Source organism: Ctenopharyngodon idella, chromosome 13, assembly GCF_019924925.1.
Source record: "Ctenopharyngodon idella isolate HZGC_01 chromosome 13, HZGC01, whole genome shotgun sequence".
Taxonomy (NCBI): domain Eukaryota; kingdom Metazoa; phylum Chordata; class Actinopteri; order Cypriniformes; family Xenocyprididae; genus Ctenopharyngodon; species Ctenopharyngodon idella.
Genome location: NC_067232.1, coordinates 1,775,667 through 1,792,744, shown reverse-complemented (window position 1 = coordinate 1,792,744; position 17,078 = coordinate 1,775,667). Strand labels below are relative to the sequence as shown.

At 38.2% G+C, this 17,078-nt stretch overlaps 1 protein-coding gene across 2 annotated transcripts; it reads left to right on the top strand.

Annotated features, from left to right (window-relative positions):
• The first annotated feature begins 2,445 nt into the window (after positions 1 to 2,445).
• On the top strand, positions 2,446 to 16,511 carry LOC127525367 (alpha-protein kinase 2-like). 2 transcript variants are annotated; one of them, XM_051917860.1, is made up of 11 exons: positions 2,446 to 2,617; positions 4,398 to 6,988; positions 8,305 to 9,733; positions 10,994 to 11,147; positions 11,668 to 11,798; positions 12,009 to 12,047; positions 12,212 to 12,510; positions 12,604 to 12,692; positions 15,244 to 15,461; positions 15,583 to 15,631; positions 16,001 to 16,511. In XM_051917860.1, the coding sequence occupies exons 2-11, from the start codon at positions 4,415 to 4,417 to the stop codon at positions 16,200 to 16,202; spliced, it is 5,184 nt and encodes a 1,727-aa protein (XP_051773820.1). In that variant the 5' UTR covers positions 2,446 to 2,617; positions 4,398 to 4,414; the 3' UTR covers positions 16,203 to 16,511. The 2 variants fall into 2 exon arrangements, with proteins under 2 accessions (XP_051773820.1, XP_051773821.1); XM_051917861.1 differs by lacking the exon at positions 12,009 to 12,047.
• The last annotated feature ends 567 nt before the right edge of the window (positions 16,512 to 17,078 follow it).

Sequence of the window (17,078 nt, the reverse complement as noted above, 5' to 3'; positions counted from 1 at the left end):
ATCTAATGCCACTCCTCTGCTTGACTGTTTATGAGAGGCATCTGCATTTATAGACGTGTGTGTGTTTGTGTGTGTGTGTTTTAAGAGGAATCTGATGAGTGAGGCTCAATGGGGAAATAAGGTCACACCACTTGACTTGTAGATGTGAGTGTGTGTGTGTATGTGAGTGTGTGTGTGTGTGTGTGTGTTTCATGTACTGTATTCCCTACGTTGTGGGGACGCAAGGATACACACAAGGATAGTGATAGACACTTTTAATCTTGTGGGGACACGTTTTGGTCCTCATGAGGAAAACAGCTTATAAATCATACTAAATTATGTTTTTTGAAAATTTTGAAAACTTTTTGAAAAAAAAGTTTTCTGTGATGGGTAGGTTTAGGAGTTACGGGATAGAATATACAGTTTGTAAAGTATAAAAATCATTGTCTATGGAAAGTCCCCACAAAACATGGAAACCCAACGTGTGTGTGTGTGTGTGTGTGTGTGTGTGTGTGTGTGTGTATGTTTCTGTGATTTATGAGGACACAAATTTGTATAATGACATGGGTATTACACTGGTATTATGATGTAAACATGAAATATGAGGAAATATATTATGGACATAGTCCTCATATTTAAAATAGCTTTAAAACATACTAAACAATGTTTTATTAAAAATGTAAAAATGCAGAATGTTTTCTGTGATGGGTAGGTTTAGGAGTAGGGGTAGTGTAGGGGGATAGAATGTACAGTTTGTACAGTATAAAAACCATTACACCTCCTCACTTTGATAGCAAAAAAACCTGTGTGTGTAAAAGCTTATATTCTAGTGTGTGCGTAGTTCATGACCCGGTCTCAGGACACAGACTGGAGTCAAGGGTTTATGCCCTCTGAGGTTTGCAGTAGGACACTGAAGGATTGAAGACAGTATGTTCCCACAGGGATCAATCATAAGGCAACACTTTCTTAAGACTGAAACCTCAGCACGATTTTAACAGCCTGCAAAGCTTAAAGGTTTCTTGACCTGTGCCAGCCCTAAGCTGGAGTATGTCGAATAAATTTGTTGCATCCAGAGACACGCGTGTAAATTGAGGGAGATGTTAAACACAACAATGAAACCTTTAATGAACTCAACTTTGGATTCATCACAAGTGAACCTCACTTCGAACCCTAATTTTGCAGTAAAATTTGCATGCAAATTTTGTCAGTTTATAATCTGTGCACCACATAACAATATGAATAGCTCACCTAAAAAAGTTACATTTTCTTTGATGAACAGAAATAACAGCATTTATTTGAAATATATTTTCTGTAACAACATGAATATTTACTGTCACTTTTGATCAGTGAAAAGTATTAATAAAAAAACAGTGTAACTATGAATGGATACCTTCCAAAGTGATAAATTAAGAGATTAATCAATCAGATTGGTTTATCAGACCTCTTATTAAATATTCATAGGAATTGCCACAACGTTTACAAGTGAACCTCACACTGAATCCTAATTTTGCAGTAAAACTTGCATGCAACTTTTGTCAGTTTATAATCTGTGCTCCACATAACAACATTATATGAATAGCTCACCTAAAAAAGTTCAGTCCGTTTCTCATAAAAAGCCATTGTATGAATTCAAAAAACTTATACTAGAACACAAATTGTATAGATGACTTTTCTGGTACTTGGTGCTTTTGCATTAAACCTCTATTTTCGAAGCAGCTTTAAAGTGATAAACAGGAAAATAATGATCAATAATGCAAACAGAATTCAATTCTATTTCTTTAATAACACAATGAAACGGAAAATCAAGCACGCTGCTTGTTGACAGCTTCATGAATCAGTTCACATAGATGTTGAGATAGAGAGAAAGTTTCCATTACTGCGTTCCTCGAATCAAATGCACCTGTTGGGAAGGCCACCTCACATTACAGAGGTGTGTGCTGGAGAGAGAGAGCATTTGAAAAGGTGGATAAGGTGATGGATATTAGCGTGTCTAAGGAAAGAACGAAGCACTTCTGAGAACTACACAATCTTCTTCCTCTATGTCAGAGCTTGTAGATCAGATCCTCCCTGTGGAGTTTTAAACATTTCTTATTTAAATTCCCTCTATCTGCGTCTGCAACACTGATGCAGGATAAACACTTGGCAAACTGACTCTGAAAGGCATTAAAATACCTTTCAATGTCAAATTCCCCTCCACTGTTCTGACAGTAATAATCTCATTCTGGCTCCGCAGATGAAAACACCTCGGAGAGCTTCTTCGTGATGTTTGTCAACTCTGATTATCGCAAGGCGGGCAAATATAGCGGTGAAGTGATAAATCATCTGGCATGGCACATGTCTCTGCTATCAGGTAACCCACTTTGAACTAAGGGGGATGTTGACTAAAAATAAACCCTCTCCCCAAACCCCCAAGACATTTCAGCTTTACGTGAACCTCATATTCTCCAGACCTACATCACTGTTGAGTATAATTGCCCATTTGGATGTTAAAAAAAGGGTAGTGGGATTTTGTCACTGGGATTTTCTCTGTTAGGACAAACAGTTTCTGTTGTGAATGCAGAGAACTGATGCCAAGAGCTGTCTGCTTTAAGAGTGAGATTTTTGGAAGGTCTCTCATGACAGATGTGTCCTAATTAAGGTAATGGACTCTCAAAGGTTGTGAGGTTTAATGACTTTAACTTTTAAAATAAAATAATTTTTGTATTTTATCTATTTCTTGAATTAATTACACAGATGTTTTTATAGTTATGTTTACTATCACAGTGCACTTTTCATATTCTAACAAGAAATGTAGTTTTAAAGGTCATGTTTTTTTTGAATAGGTACTTTTTTGTTGTTGTTGTTTTGCATGCATATTAAATGAGTCAGGTGGTGTATATGAGTAATAATTGACCTTATTTATTTATGTTTTGCTTTACGTCTGTTAAGTTATTTATGAAGTGTTGCATCTGAGTGCGTGATGACAGTTTAAGAGTAGCTTAAGAAAATCATGCAGGTAGGAAAAACAGGGCTGAGTCATATTCATTTGATAGCGCTGACGTAGGAATCACGTATGGAAATTACACACACACATAGTTTGATACAAATCTAAATGGAAAATCATTTGACTAATCAGTCAGTCAGTTTTCCAGTGTAGCCCAACACCATCGGGCAACAATACAGGTTGTTTGTAATGGAAAAACCTAGGATTAAACGCATTTATTTTTATTTCTAAAATGACTTTAACACTTAAAATGACATTTATTTAATAAAGATTTTATTTTAAGTTAGCTTATTTAGTATTATTATATATTTTATATATATGATATCATTTTTCATTTATATTATATAAATGTATGTGTGTTTAATATTAGATAAATAATACAATAATATACATTTTATAATTAACATTAAATTAACATTAACTTTAACATTAAATAGGTAATGCAATATGAAAATGTTCTTAAATATTACAATATTAAAGATGTTCTCTGAAAGACATTTTCAACGTTTTTAATCTCAAATCTATCTTGCATGTCATTTATCAACACAAGCCATCCAGCATTTAATACGATATTCTAAAATCGATCTAGCTTACTGCAGTGTGTAACAAGTGTCTCATAGCAGCCACCGAGCGAACACACAGAGTAACGTTATAACATCATTTCAACACACTCAAATGTATCTAATATGATAAACAGAGCTGCGTTACCTCATACTCATGACCGGAAAAGCGGAAGCAGCGCCGGCGACTGTGGCATAATAAAAGTTCCGCTGCTTGTGAGGCGTGTGTTGCGCAATCGCTCCAGCGGCCTCGTTCAGCTCCCACAACACTCGGTCCTGCTCTGCTTCATACTACAGTAACGTTAATAATCACATCCATGAACGTGATTTCTTCCCGAGTCCTATCCCGATTATTTTCCACTGGCTGTGAGGTGAAGACCACATGTCCCAAGATTCCGCGCTCAAACTTGGCGTCATCAAGCTACGCCTTTGTTTTGAATAGGCCTCTAGCGACCTCTAGCGGACAGAAAATTCTACATATTGCACCTTTAACCCAAGCTACTAAAAAGAATACAATGTCTAAAAAACCACAATAGTGCCACACACTGTAAAAAAGAATTGTTGGTTTAATGTAAAAAAGTAAGTTACCTGGTTGCCTTAAAATTTTGAGTTCATTGAAATTAAAAATTTGAGTTAATACAATGAAGGCAATTGGTTTAATCAACATAAACTCAAAATTTTATGTTATCTGAACTACATTAATTATCTAAGTTGATTTGACAAAAGAAAAAATGTTGTGTTAACAAATCATGAAAATCATTCTTTGCTGAATCTTTCTTTTTTAAATGAGCTCTCAATTTCTATGCGTCTAACTGTTCCTTGTTTTCTTTTTCCTCTTTTTTTCTATTTCCTCTCTTGCAATGGTGTGTGCGCAGTGATCCAGAGAGAGGAGATGACAGCTGAGCGGGTTGACAATCTGCTGCTCTTGGACACAGATGCTGTCAACTCTTCCCTCGCCTCAGTGCCCATAAAGCAAGATGAGCCGGCCCATGCCCCGGACAACCAGACAGACGACAGCGTCAGTCCAGTCCCTGATCAACAGCCTGATCCAGCCTCAGAAAGCCAGGGCAGGGCCATGGAAATCCATAGTCCAAACATTCACGGGGAAACAGAAAACGAGAGTGGTTTAGTCTTAACGCATCCCCTGGATCACACTGCACTGATTGAACAGAAAATAAATCATCCAAATGCTGATAAAAGCAATAATTGTGACTTTGATACTGGTGTTGTAATGGAGACTGACAATATTACGAACAGCACTGACAACCCTGACCCAATTCACCTTATGGACGTGGACAATATGATAGACAGAAATCAAAATAACAAACAAAGTGATTTAAAAACTATAGAGGATCCAAATGAGGCTCATGGCACTTTAATGAGTCCAGAAGTTCCATCATTAACAGAACACAACAGACAAGAAGAAATGAGCCAATACACCATTTTAAACCAATATTCCTCCTCTGAGAGTGTTGGACTTGAGGTTAGCCAAATGGCTAATGATGACGATCCCCTGGTAAATACTGTCTCTGATGTAATGAATAGTGAGAAAAACCATGAACAACCATTTTCGATAGCAAACAATGAGACTGATGCGACTTCCCCTGAATCATTCATCCAGACCTGCGGGGATACACCTGAAGGTGTTTATGTAGCAGTGGAAGCAGTGACTGCCTATAACACTGACCCAGAAATACATGACATTGCAGGGGACTTGACGTGTGCTGGCTTCACAACTTCCCAGACACCAAAGATAGAAGATCCGAAGACTGACGATCCTATATGTTTGGCCGATTTGCACAAAGCAGATATCTTAACACATGCCTCCACATTATTAGATTCTTTGGGGATGAGCAACGTATTAGAAACAGCTGACATGCCTGCCAATGACAGTGAGATCATTCAGACTGTAAATAAAGACTCGGCTTCCTCAAATGGTGAGTTTTGCACTGCCGTTTTTACCCAGACGGTTCAGAACCTTCGACAGGTTTCAGAACATGATGTAACGGATTTGGAATCCAACAGAACTGATGATTCCATGCTTGATAGAATGATAGATACAAAATTCTCATTTGAAGTCAGTAGAGTGCAACCATTGGTGGCTTGTAGCCATGATACGGGTGCGACAATAGGTAATAATGAGTCATTTTCCCCCCAATCCATACTTGAAACACCACAGATTGGTGAAAAACATGAGAAGGATCTCTCACAGGTGGTCCCTAACCCAACACCTGTCACGAATGGAGATTTAGGTAAATGTTCTGAGGAGACCGGGGGCGGTTGCTTAAAGTTCACAGGAATGGAACGTGATGTTAAGGCTGGTAGTGAGTTGTGGCTGGACGCTTGCCAGTTCTTGGCAGGTGAAGAGGATGAGGGTGCTATTTTTGACAAGTGGGGTCGTTCGTGCTCTCCCAGCCCCCTTACGGCCCATTTAGACAACACAAAAGCCTCAAATTACTCCAGGAGAGAGAACATTTCAATTGACCACCATGCTGAGGATTTGGAGCTGAGGTTTAAACCTGTTGAGAGGTGGTCGTCCTCAGACAGCTGGGCTAGCGCTCTTTCAGACTGGTTCCAGGCAGTTAACACCTATCCGGAAGACTTGAGTGCTAACACTTCAGGCTCTGGTTCTAAGCATAGTATGGCAATCCAGGACAAGATTTTGGATCAAAGGACAGGTCCAGATAATGCAAACAACACTGGACAGACTTGTCTGTCTCTGAACCTCCTAGAACCAGAAGAACCAGGTCAAGCCTCAAGCAGAGGACAAGTCCAGTCTGATAACACTAATGGAACTAAAGGAGATAAAGACGGACTTCCTTCACATTCAGACGCAGACAGTCGGGACAATACAATGATGGAGAACAACATGAGTTTGTTGGAGACTTTGGTTAAATCTGAATCCCTTAAACCAGATGAGAATGCAGCCATTGATACGTTTAATGGATCAAAGTCATGTATGTCTTCTGCAAATGAGTTCAACCCCAAACAATATGGAAGTCAGCACATCTCAGTTAACACATATCTGGAAGACTTGAGTGCTAACATTTCAAGCTCTGGTTCTAAGCATAATATGGCAATCCAGGACAAGATTTTGGAGCAAAGGACAGGTCCAGATAATGCAAACAACACTGGACAGACTTGTCTGTCTCTGAACGTCCTAGAACCAGAAGAACCAGGTCAAGCCTCAAGCAGAGGGCAAGTCCTGTCTGATAACACTAATGGAACTAAAGGAGATAAAGATGGACTTCCTTCACATTCAGATGCAGACAGTCGGGACAATACAACGATGGAGAACAACATGAGTTTGTTGGAGACTTTGGTTAAATCCGAATCTCTTAAACCAGATAAGAATGCAGCCATTGATACGTTTAATGCATCAAAGTCGTGTATGTCTTCTGCAAATGAGTTCAACCCCAAACAATATGGAAGTCAGCACATCTCTGGAGAGCTTTGGAGTGCAAAGGTGAGATTACTAGCACACTTCTTCAAATATAATTAGCACAGGCAGATGTAGACTGCAGATGTGGAGTATTCTTTAGGTCTTTTGCAATTTGCATTGAGAGATTTGCACTTCAGAGTTTTCAGTTTAACCTAAAGGTTAGTTTTGGTTACCTGCACTGAAATAACCTCATATTGAGCTTAAGTATTTTAAAAGCTGAATCTGAATGCAACTACTACATGGTTGCAGAATTACACAGAAATTGACATTTGTACCTTTAGTTCAATGATGGGATCATACACCATGTTAATACCTCATATACCAAGCTACTGTACTTTAAAGAATACACTGGTACATCTCCAAAAACATGGCATTACTGTCACACAAAAAATGCCAATACCATGGTATTTGTGGTATTTTTTTTTTTTACATAGTTTTGTTAGATATCATTTCCATTATGGAAAAGTCTTCTACATGTTACTGTGACAGAATGTGATTTTAAATAGCCTGTCACCTTCAACATTTCCTTTAATAGATCTTACATGTTTTTAACACTTTCATTGTGACTTTCATTATTTATTATGACACTCTATGTGCTGGAAGAGCCCAGTCATTCCATGCATGAATATCACTTCATAATGTACTCTCTCTCCCTCTCTCTCTCTCTCTCTCTCTCTTTCTCATACACACATAACAAACACTAACTTCTAGAGCCATTTTTGACAAATTCATCCACAAAGTATGGCTTAAACCCACTCACTAATCCTTAAACATTCACCATTTCCCTCATTCATGACAGACAGCTGTGGCTGCTGAGGAAATGTGAGGTGCAGAGAAAAATACTGATAAACATAAATGTAGACTAATTATAGAGGGTGGCAGATGATAATAGACCAGAGAGCAAAAGTGGACCTGGAGAGGAAGGGGGTTGAGTGGCACGAGCACAGCTGAGGGCCGAAATACGACCCCTGCTCGCAACTTCAGTGTCGTACTGTATGGCAGTTTCTCCAATCCCACAGACCCCTGAGGTAGTGGGAGAGCTGTGATTGGTTCACCTGCTTTACACAGTAGCTGTGATCACTATAATAGAGATGATCCCTGCCATTGCCAACCACATGTGGCTTTGGACTGCTGCATGAAAGCATAACGATTTTTACATTAGGCAGACCATCGCCTCAGTGAGGTACGTAAACAAACAATGACATGCAGTTTGGACGAGAATAGGCCTAAATTGTGACTTGTCAAATGATACTAATTCTTCAGTTACTAGGCTGTCTTCAGATAGGCCTTTCTGTCTTCTGCATGACATTTAATGTTTTGTCCATGTTTTTGTGTTTCAGTCGGAGGGAAATAAGTTGGTGGAGGTAACTGGAGACAAAATTTCTGTACTTGGGTTGGTCTTCGAAGAGGAACGTCAAAGCAGCTTTTCTTCTCTGAAGATCTCAGCTTACACCAGCAACAAGAATTTAACTGGCTGTGTGAGTGGCGAGGAGCGGCGTCACGGCTCCAATGTGAATCACCACACATGTCTCTCTCAATCGGACGTTCACGTGTCTTCTGAGGCGGGATGTGCTGAAGGTAATGGATCGTTTGTGCATTCTAACTCTGAGGACTGTACAGTGAAGCCAAGAGAAGAGGAAAGAAGTACAATTCCAGGATTTATTATGCCGTTTGCTCCACTCTGTACTGGAAATAATTTCCTCAATCATAGTTTATTGAGAGAGGACAGTCCACGAGCTGATCTAGATCTTTCTCATAAAGGGATTGTTGATGATCCTTCCATCAAGGATACTCATAGAAAATCAGAGTACAGTGATACCTGTGACATCAGCAAAGAGCTTTCTAAGTTACTTTTACTCACAGGAGAGCATTTTATGGTGTCTGAGGACAAACGTGTTGCATATGTTACTCTAGACTTGGAGGAACCCAGAAATTTGAGTCTTTGTTCTTTGTCAAACTGTGAGGAACTACCTAAAACAGACAATATGCCTCACAAGACCTCCAAGACTTCCTCAGATGGTAAAACACACTCTAAACATAAGGAGAAACTGGCTGAAAAGCAGCAACATGGGATTCAAACATTAAAAAAGCAAGATCTTCAGTTTTCATCCCAGGTGAAGGACGAATTCAACTCAGAAGGAGCTGGTTGTGAAGATTGTCCGGTTACTGTCATTGAAACTATCGTCATCACAGAGAAGACGGTTCCTAAAGTCCAAGTGAAAAAGAAAAAGAAGCTTGTGCAACATGGGATGTCAAAACCCGAGAACGATCCACCAACTAACATAGTGAGCAGGAGCGCTCAGAAGAGCACAATTGGCAAGACGGAGAACCTTAATGTGAAGATGGCATCAAATGGTCTGGATAAACCAGCATATCATCTTCCCACCAAAATGGACATTACTAACAAAGATAGCACTCAAATAGTCATGTCAGTGAGACCCAAAGTAGAACCCAGTGGGGCCAAGATGGACCCTGCCAGCGTAAATACCACTCAGAAAGCTGTCCCTATAAAACTCAAAGCAGATGCCAGTAACACAGCCAAGATGGAAAATAAGACGTGCACATCAGATTCTCCTAGCGAGTGTTTACCCAACATGCCGAGTGACGACATAAAGCGCAGGCGAATTGCAGACGTGTCTGGAGCAGTTCCGATAAGGACGAGGCCACAGCTGCCTGCAATTTTCCGCCAAGCAAGAAAAGATGGAGAAGATGTGACCCGAAAAGCTTACAGTGAGGTTGTCAAGCAGAAGATTCCAAAACCCAAAGAAGGTTCTCCAAATATATTCCTGTTCAACTTAGAATTAAAAGTCAATCCATTAGAACAGAGCTAAACTCTACATGACATTGGGTCCCTAAAGTCCAATGTCCTGCAGAGTCTAGCTTCAACCTGCCCAAAACACACTTGTCTTGAGGTTTTATAGTAATCCTGAAGACCTTGTTTAGCTTGTTCAGATGTGTTTGATTAGGACTGGAGCTAAACTCTGCAGAATAGTGACAGGATTGGATACCCCTGCATTACAACATTTTGTTTTTATGCCAGTTTATGAGTCAGAAATGTCAGAACCCTGCAGGAAAAAACTCCAACTTGAACCAGTCTGATGTGGTTTGCTGGTCTTAACTGGTTTAAACTGGTCTCCCAGCCTAGTTAAGGTGGTTTGCCAACTGGTCAAGTGTCAGAAAACCTCTATAAAAAAAAAAAAAGAAAAAAGAAAAAAAGAAACAGTCACCTTAAGGAGACCAGCTAATCACCTCAAGGGATAGTTAACCCAAAAATGAAGATTATCCAATGATTTACCCACCCTCATGCCATCCTAGGTGTATATGATTATCTTCTTTCAGACGAACACATTCAGAGTTATATTAAAAAATATCCTGGCTCTTCCAAGCTTTATAATGGTAGTGAGTGGTGCTCACTATTTTGAAGCCCAAAAAAGTGCATCCATCCATCATAAAACTAATCCACACGGCTCCAGGGGGTTAATAAAGGCCTTCTGAAGTGAAGTGATGGGTTTTTGTAAGAAAAATATCCATATTTAAAACTTTATAAACTATAATAACCAGTTTCCGACAAACATCCGTACACAGGTCAATTTACGGCGGAAGCGTAACCTCTGAACCGCGAGAGGTGTCTACTCTCACCTACCTCTACACCTCTTGCGGTTCAAACAAATAGGGCTGGGCAACAAACTCAAGCTCCTTTATTCATATATCAAAATCTTCTGACATTTCTATTTAAAAATTCTTGTTTTAGACTTCTAATTTGTGACCGGTGTTTTCTTTTGTTCTATCCTCTGCGGTTCCGTGTTCATCAATACGTCCTGCGTCACGTCAGAAGTTACGCATCCGCCGTAAGTCGACTTGCGTACGGATGCTTACGGTAATTTTCATTTTTGGGTTAACTATCCCTTTAGGCTGGGTTAAGCTGTTTCTAGGGGAATACATGGCAGCAGGTTACCAAATATTGCACAAATAATTGGCCATGTGAAAAATGGTCTTTAAATGACATATTTTTATGTGTTTTTGTTGTAGTTGTGGTTCCTTGTGTAGTGTCAGAGATCCAGGCTGACCCTGTCCCTGCTGACCCCCAAAACATCTTACTTTGGTGCCAGTTCAGCCCCATCCCACCTGATGCCACCATTAAGTGGACTAAAGAGGGAAGAGTGCTGTCAGAGATAAACAAAGTGTAAGAAAAACCCTCTTTACCCATCAGTCCCCACTTCATCTTATACCTACTTTATCATCTGCATCTGGGTCCAAATTTAATTAGTTAACTAAGATGAAAAAACATAATTCTTTCTGAAGAAACACACCGTAACTTTTTTTACCACTTGGTGGCACTCTGTCGTTGTCTAAATCTGCTGTACATTTTGGCAGAGACCTGACTGAACATCAGCGCACTGGTGATTCAGCCATGAGTTGGAGTGGGAGCGAAATGAACCTTTTACATAACCATGTGATTCATTCCTACTAAATGCTGACTATGCCTCTCAAACAGGCCTCTGCTTTCCAGAATGGTCCTTCTGAGCTGTTTTGTAAGCTGTAACTAAAGTTATAGCGTATATAATAGGGATTCAGGGATGAACATCTGCGTAGACCATTGTATTTAGTCTTTAGGGCCTTGACAGTTGATTAAGTAATTGAAAATATTTGCCCAAATGTGTGAAAAAAATGATTGATTTATTAGGTTTTTCTTTTTTCTGCAGAGAGAAGGATGACGGCTGCTTCACCCTGACAATCCTAGAGGCTTGCAGTAAAGATTTAGGGCTGTACAAATGCAGTCTGAATGCTGCCAACATTTCTGTTTCAACCTCAGAGTACCATCTCACGTCTGAGGGTAAGACATAGAGGGCTGCTTTCTCACAATAATCTGATTAAAGGCTATAAATTAAGATTTTAATTTGCTGATGTACTCCATGACTAAGCAGAAAGTTACAGCAGGTTGTTTAACTTGTGCTCTGAAGCTTCAGCAGGGAGAAGACAATAAAATAATGGCAGATAGCTTATTACACACATTGACTTAACTGTCTACATTTTTTAATTGCAGTGCTTATGGAACTAGTCATTCCGAGTCATGATAAACCAGGTAAACCTTAATTTCATGGTCTCTTGAGAATCTCCCGTTCCTATGAGTAGCTAAACTATTATGAACATTTTCTTTTATGCAAATCTGACAGGTATATGTTTTTAATGGCTACTGGGTGTAATTGGTTAGTTATACAACAGTTCTCCCCCTATTTAATCTCCTAGCTGAGCCCAGGGTAATGGACGGGGATGAGGAGAACATCCAGTGCAGCCCGCTTTTATTTAAGGAGGATTTTCTCGCAGATCAGTACTTTGGAGAGAATCAACCCGCTAGCATAGTGACTGAGAAGGTCCACTTCGGTGAAGGCATGCACCGCAAGGCTTTCAGGACCACTCTTAGAGAATGCAATCTGCCACGATTCAACCCTGGCCATCCCTGCGTCCTGAAAGTCCACAACGGCATCAGCTATGGGATTAAAAATAATGAGGAGCTTGTCCAGAAGAACTACAGCCTGGCTGTGGAGGTGAGAATGGATGTCTTCAGGGAGATGTTTAATTAAGAAATTAACTTAAGGAAATTTGGGACTGATTTTTTTTTCTCTCTCTGTATTAACCAGGAATGTCATGTGCAGAACACCGCCAGGGAATATATTAAAGCGTACAATAGTGTGGCCAAGTCTGCTGAATCATTTGGAGAGGTGCCAGAGTAAGTTTATCAAACTCTCCAACTGTCTCCTTGCTGTCTACACACTATTGACGTTACACAGTAATGTTTGTAATGTGAGGTGTAAAAAGAACTAGGAGATTTGTATGTAGTACACTCAATTAAAAGTTAAAGGTACCTAACCAAAATGTTCCTGAGTGAAGTGAAAACATTCAAAGATCTAGTAAGATCTACAGTAAGATCTACAGTATGTTCAAAAGTTTGGGTCAAAGCCAGAATTGCGAGTTATAAAGCCAGAATTGCGAGTTAAAAAGTCAGAATTGCGAGTTATAAAGCCAGAATTGCGAGTTATAAAGCCAGAATTGTGAGTTATAAAGCCAGAATTGCGAGTTAAAAAGCCAGAATTGCGAGTTAAAAAGTCAGAATTGCGAGTTATAAAGCCAGAATTGCGAGTTATAAAGTCAGAATTGCGAGTTATAAAGTCAGAATTGCGAGTTAAAAAGTCAGAATTGCGAGTTATAAAGCCAGAATTGCGAGTTATAAAGTCAGAATTGCGAGTTATAAAGCCAGAATTGCGAGTTATAAAGTCAGAATTGCGAGTTATAAAGTCAGAATTGCGAGTTATAAAGTCAGAATTGCGAGTTATAAAGCCAGAATTGCGAGTTATAAAGTCAGAATTGCGAGTTATAAAGTCAGAATTGCGAGTTATAAAGCCAGAATTGCGAGTTATAAAGTCAGAATTGCGAGTTAAAAAGTCAGAATTGCGAGTTATAAAGTCAGAATTGCGAGTTATAAAGCCAGAATTGCGAGTTATAAAGTCAGAATTGCGAGTTATAAAGCCAGAATTGCGAGTTATAAAGCCAGAATTGCGAGTTATAAAGTCAGAATTGCGAGTTAAAAAGTCAGAATTGCGAGTTATAAAGTCAGAATTGCGAGTTATAAAGTCAGAATTATGAGTTAAAAGTCAGAATTGCAGGTCATAAAGTCAGAATTGTGTGATATAAAGTCAGAATTGCGAGTTATAAAGCCAGAATTGCGAGTTATAAAGTCAGAATTGCGAGTTAAAAAGTCAGAATTGCGAGTTATAAAGTCAGAATTGCGAGTTATAAAGCCAGAATTGCGAGTTATAAAGTCAGAATTGCGAGTTATAAAGCCAGAATTGCGAGTTATAAAGCCAGAATTGCGAGTTATAAAGTCAGAATTGCGAGTTAAAAAGTCAGAATTGCGAGTTATAAAGTCAGAATTGCGAGTTATAAAGTCAGAATTATGAGTTAAAAGTCAGAATTGCAGGTCATAAAGTCAGAATTGTGTGATATAAAGTCAGAATTGCAAGTTATAAAGTCAGAATTATGAGTTAATAGTCAGAACTGCAGGTCATAAAGTCAGAATTCTGAGTTAATAGTCAGAATTGCAGGTCATAGTCAGAATTGCGTGATATAAAGTCAGAATTGCAAATTATAAAGTCAGAATTGCGAGATATAAAGTCAGAATTGCGTGATATAAAGTCAGAATTGCAAGTTATAAAGTCAGAATTATGAGTTAATAGTCAGAACTGCAGGTCATAAAGTCAGAATTGCGTGATATAAAGTCAGAATTGCAAGTTATAAAGTCAGAATTATGAGTTAAAAGTCAGAATTGCAGGTCATAAAGTCAGAATTGTGTGATATAAAGTCAGAATTGCAAGTTATAAAGTCAGAATTATGAGTTAATAGTCAGAACTGCAGGTCATAAAGTCAGAATTCTGAGTTAATAGTCAGAATTGCAGGTCATAGTCAGAATTGCGTGATATAAAGTCAGAATTGCAAATTATAAAGTCAGAATTGCGAGATATAAAGTCAGAATTGCGTGATATAAAGTCAGAATTGCAAGTTATAAAGTCAGAATTATGAGTTAATAGTCAGAACTGCAGGTCATAAAGTCAGAATTGCGTGATATAAAGTCAGAATTGCGAGTTATAAAGTCAGAATTATGAGTTAATAGTCAGAACTGCAGGTCATAAAGTCAGAATTGCGTGATATAAAGTCAGAATTTCGAGTTATAGTCAAAATTGCGTGATATATTGCAATTATGACTTTTTTCTCAGAATTGCGAGTTTATATCACAATTCTGACTTTATAACTCACAATTACATGTTATAAAGTCAGAATTGTGAGATAAAGTCAGAATGATAAAAACTCACAATTGCGAGATAAAGTCAGAATTGCGACTATATCTCGCAATTATAACTTTATAACATGCAATTGCGAAATGTGAGATGCAAACTCGCAATTGCAAGAAAAAAGTCAGAATTGTGAGATAAAAAGTCGCAATTACCTTTTTTATTTTTTTATTTAGTGGCGGAAGCTTCCATATCAACTGAATGCATCCTTGCTAAATAAAATTTATTTGCTAAATAAAATGTAAGATCTTTCTGACCCCAAGCTTTAGAAAAGGTAGCTTTTTGGTAGTGTACATTATGTTAGGCTCTAGGACACATTTTAAAATTCAGCAAAAATTTTATATTTACACATAAAGAAAGTGAATTCATCAGCATTCATAAACATCAGTATTTTTTATTTTTTTTTTTAAAAACCCACTTTATTTAATTTCCCAGAATCATCCCTATTTATTTGGTGCACCGGCCATCTAACGAAATCCCTTACGCCACGCTAGAGGAGGAGCTGCTGGGAGACTTCGTGAAGTATTCTGTGAAGGACGGGAAGGAGATCAACCTGATGCGCAGAGACTCTGAGGCGGGACAGAAATGCTGTGCCTTTCAGCACTGGGTCTACACACAGACAGAGGGCAATCTGCTGGTCACTGATATGCAGGGTAAATAATGTGCTTCCATTTGACCACATGTTGCACATCACGACATTAACAGTAAAGATGTTGGATGTAGATGTAGTGAAGCAAAACATTTTTAAGATTCACAATTTTTATTCATGTACAGGTGTCGGTATGAAACTAACAGATGTTGGGATTGCCACCGGTAAAAAAGGGTAAGTTCTGAAACAAATATAAATATATCTAATAGAAATCTATATTAAATAATAATAATAATAATAGTACATTTAAATATCCCTTTCACAATTAAATATTTAAATATGTAAATAGGCCTATATAATAGAAATTAGAGCTGCACGATTCTGAATAAATTGAGAATCACAATTTTTTTGTTTAAAATAGAGATCACATTTACTCTATTTTGATTACTACCATAGAAATCAGTGTTTATATCCGAACTATAAACTTTCGTGCAGCTCTAATAATAAATTATTTAAATATCCCCTTCTTATATTTAAGTGATATTTAAATATTTATAATAAAAAATGTGTAGTAAGCAGTAATATTTATTTTTATTGGTCCAGCTATAAGGGATTCAAGGGAAACTGTGCCACGTCCTTTATTGATCAGTTCAAAGCTCTGCATCAGTGTAACAGGTACTGTGAGCTACTGGGCCTGACGTCACTCCAACCCAAGCCAAAACGGACCGTTGTCCCCCCAAAGCCAAAAACACAACCCTTGACAAAGAAAAAAACCTTCGGCCCTGTTCTGAATGGCAAATCCTGATTAGACAGCAGCCCTGAAGATTTGCTTATAGGATAAATAGTTTGCAGGTTTTATCAATGAAGTCTTTCTTAGGGACAAACGTGTTTCTGAGATGTTTCTTTAAATGTAAGATGACATTCATCTGTAAGGACAGTAGGGAGGTTATTTCTTTCTTGAGAGTTCTTTTGTGCTATTTTTAATTAGCGTATTACTGATTTTATTGATTTTTTAAAATGTTTTTAAGGAGTAAGTGGATTGTGACAGAATTGATTTTTATTTTTTAATGTAATATTTTTGTTAAAACCAAAGAAATATAGGAAGTTATCAGCCTATAGTGTTTTATCCTGACTTGCTTTGTTGAAAAGTTCATTATTGTGCCAGTGGTGCTGCCATCTGTTTCTTTATTATTAGCCTACTGGCACTATTGTATAATAGACGTGCCAGAATAATAACAAAGAACTGGAAACGGTTCCTTGTGTTATTATGATTGTATGTTATGATAGTACTTTTAACTGCTAAAACTTGAGTTAATTCACCCAAAAATGAAAAAATTGTCATCAATTAGGCTACTCACCCTAATATCATTCCAAACCCGCAAGACTTTCGTTTATCCTTGAAACTCAAATTAAGATATTTTAAATGAAATCTGACAGATTTCTGTCCCTCCGTTGGCAGTCTACTCAACTTTGTCACTTCAAAAAGATCATAAAGATCATTAACATATCTGATGTGTGCGTTGATGAATGTTTACACGTGAATAAAAGCCTCAATTCAATTTATTAAAATGGGTCATACCATGAGCAGTTGAAATACGCTAGAATACCTTGCTCAATTAAAGGTGTAGTAAGCAATTTCTGAGAAACGCTGTTAACAGTGGATGGACCGACCACCAAAACA

What these genes read in the sequence shown, in the direction of transcription:
- LOC127525367 (XM_051917860.1), top strand. Translation starts at nt 4,415, where the DNA reads ATGACAGCTGAGCGGGTTGACAATCTGCTGCTCTTGGACACAGATGCT. An exon ending in CTGTCAGAGATAAACAAAGT is followed by an intron (nt 11,148 to 11,667) that starts GTAAGAAAAACC and finishes TTTTTTCTGCAG; the next exon opens with AGAGAAGGATGACGGCTGCT. An exon ending in TCCGAGTCATGATAAACCAG is followed by an intron (nt 12,048 to 12,211) that starts GTAAACCTTAAT and finishes TTAATCTCCTAG; the next exon opens with CTGAGCCCAGGGTAATGGAC.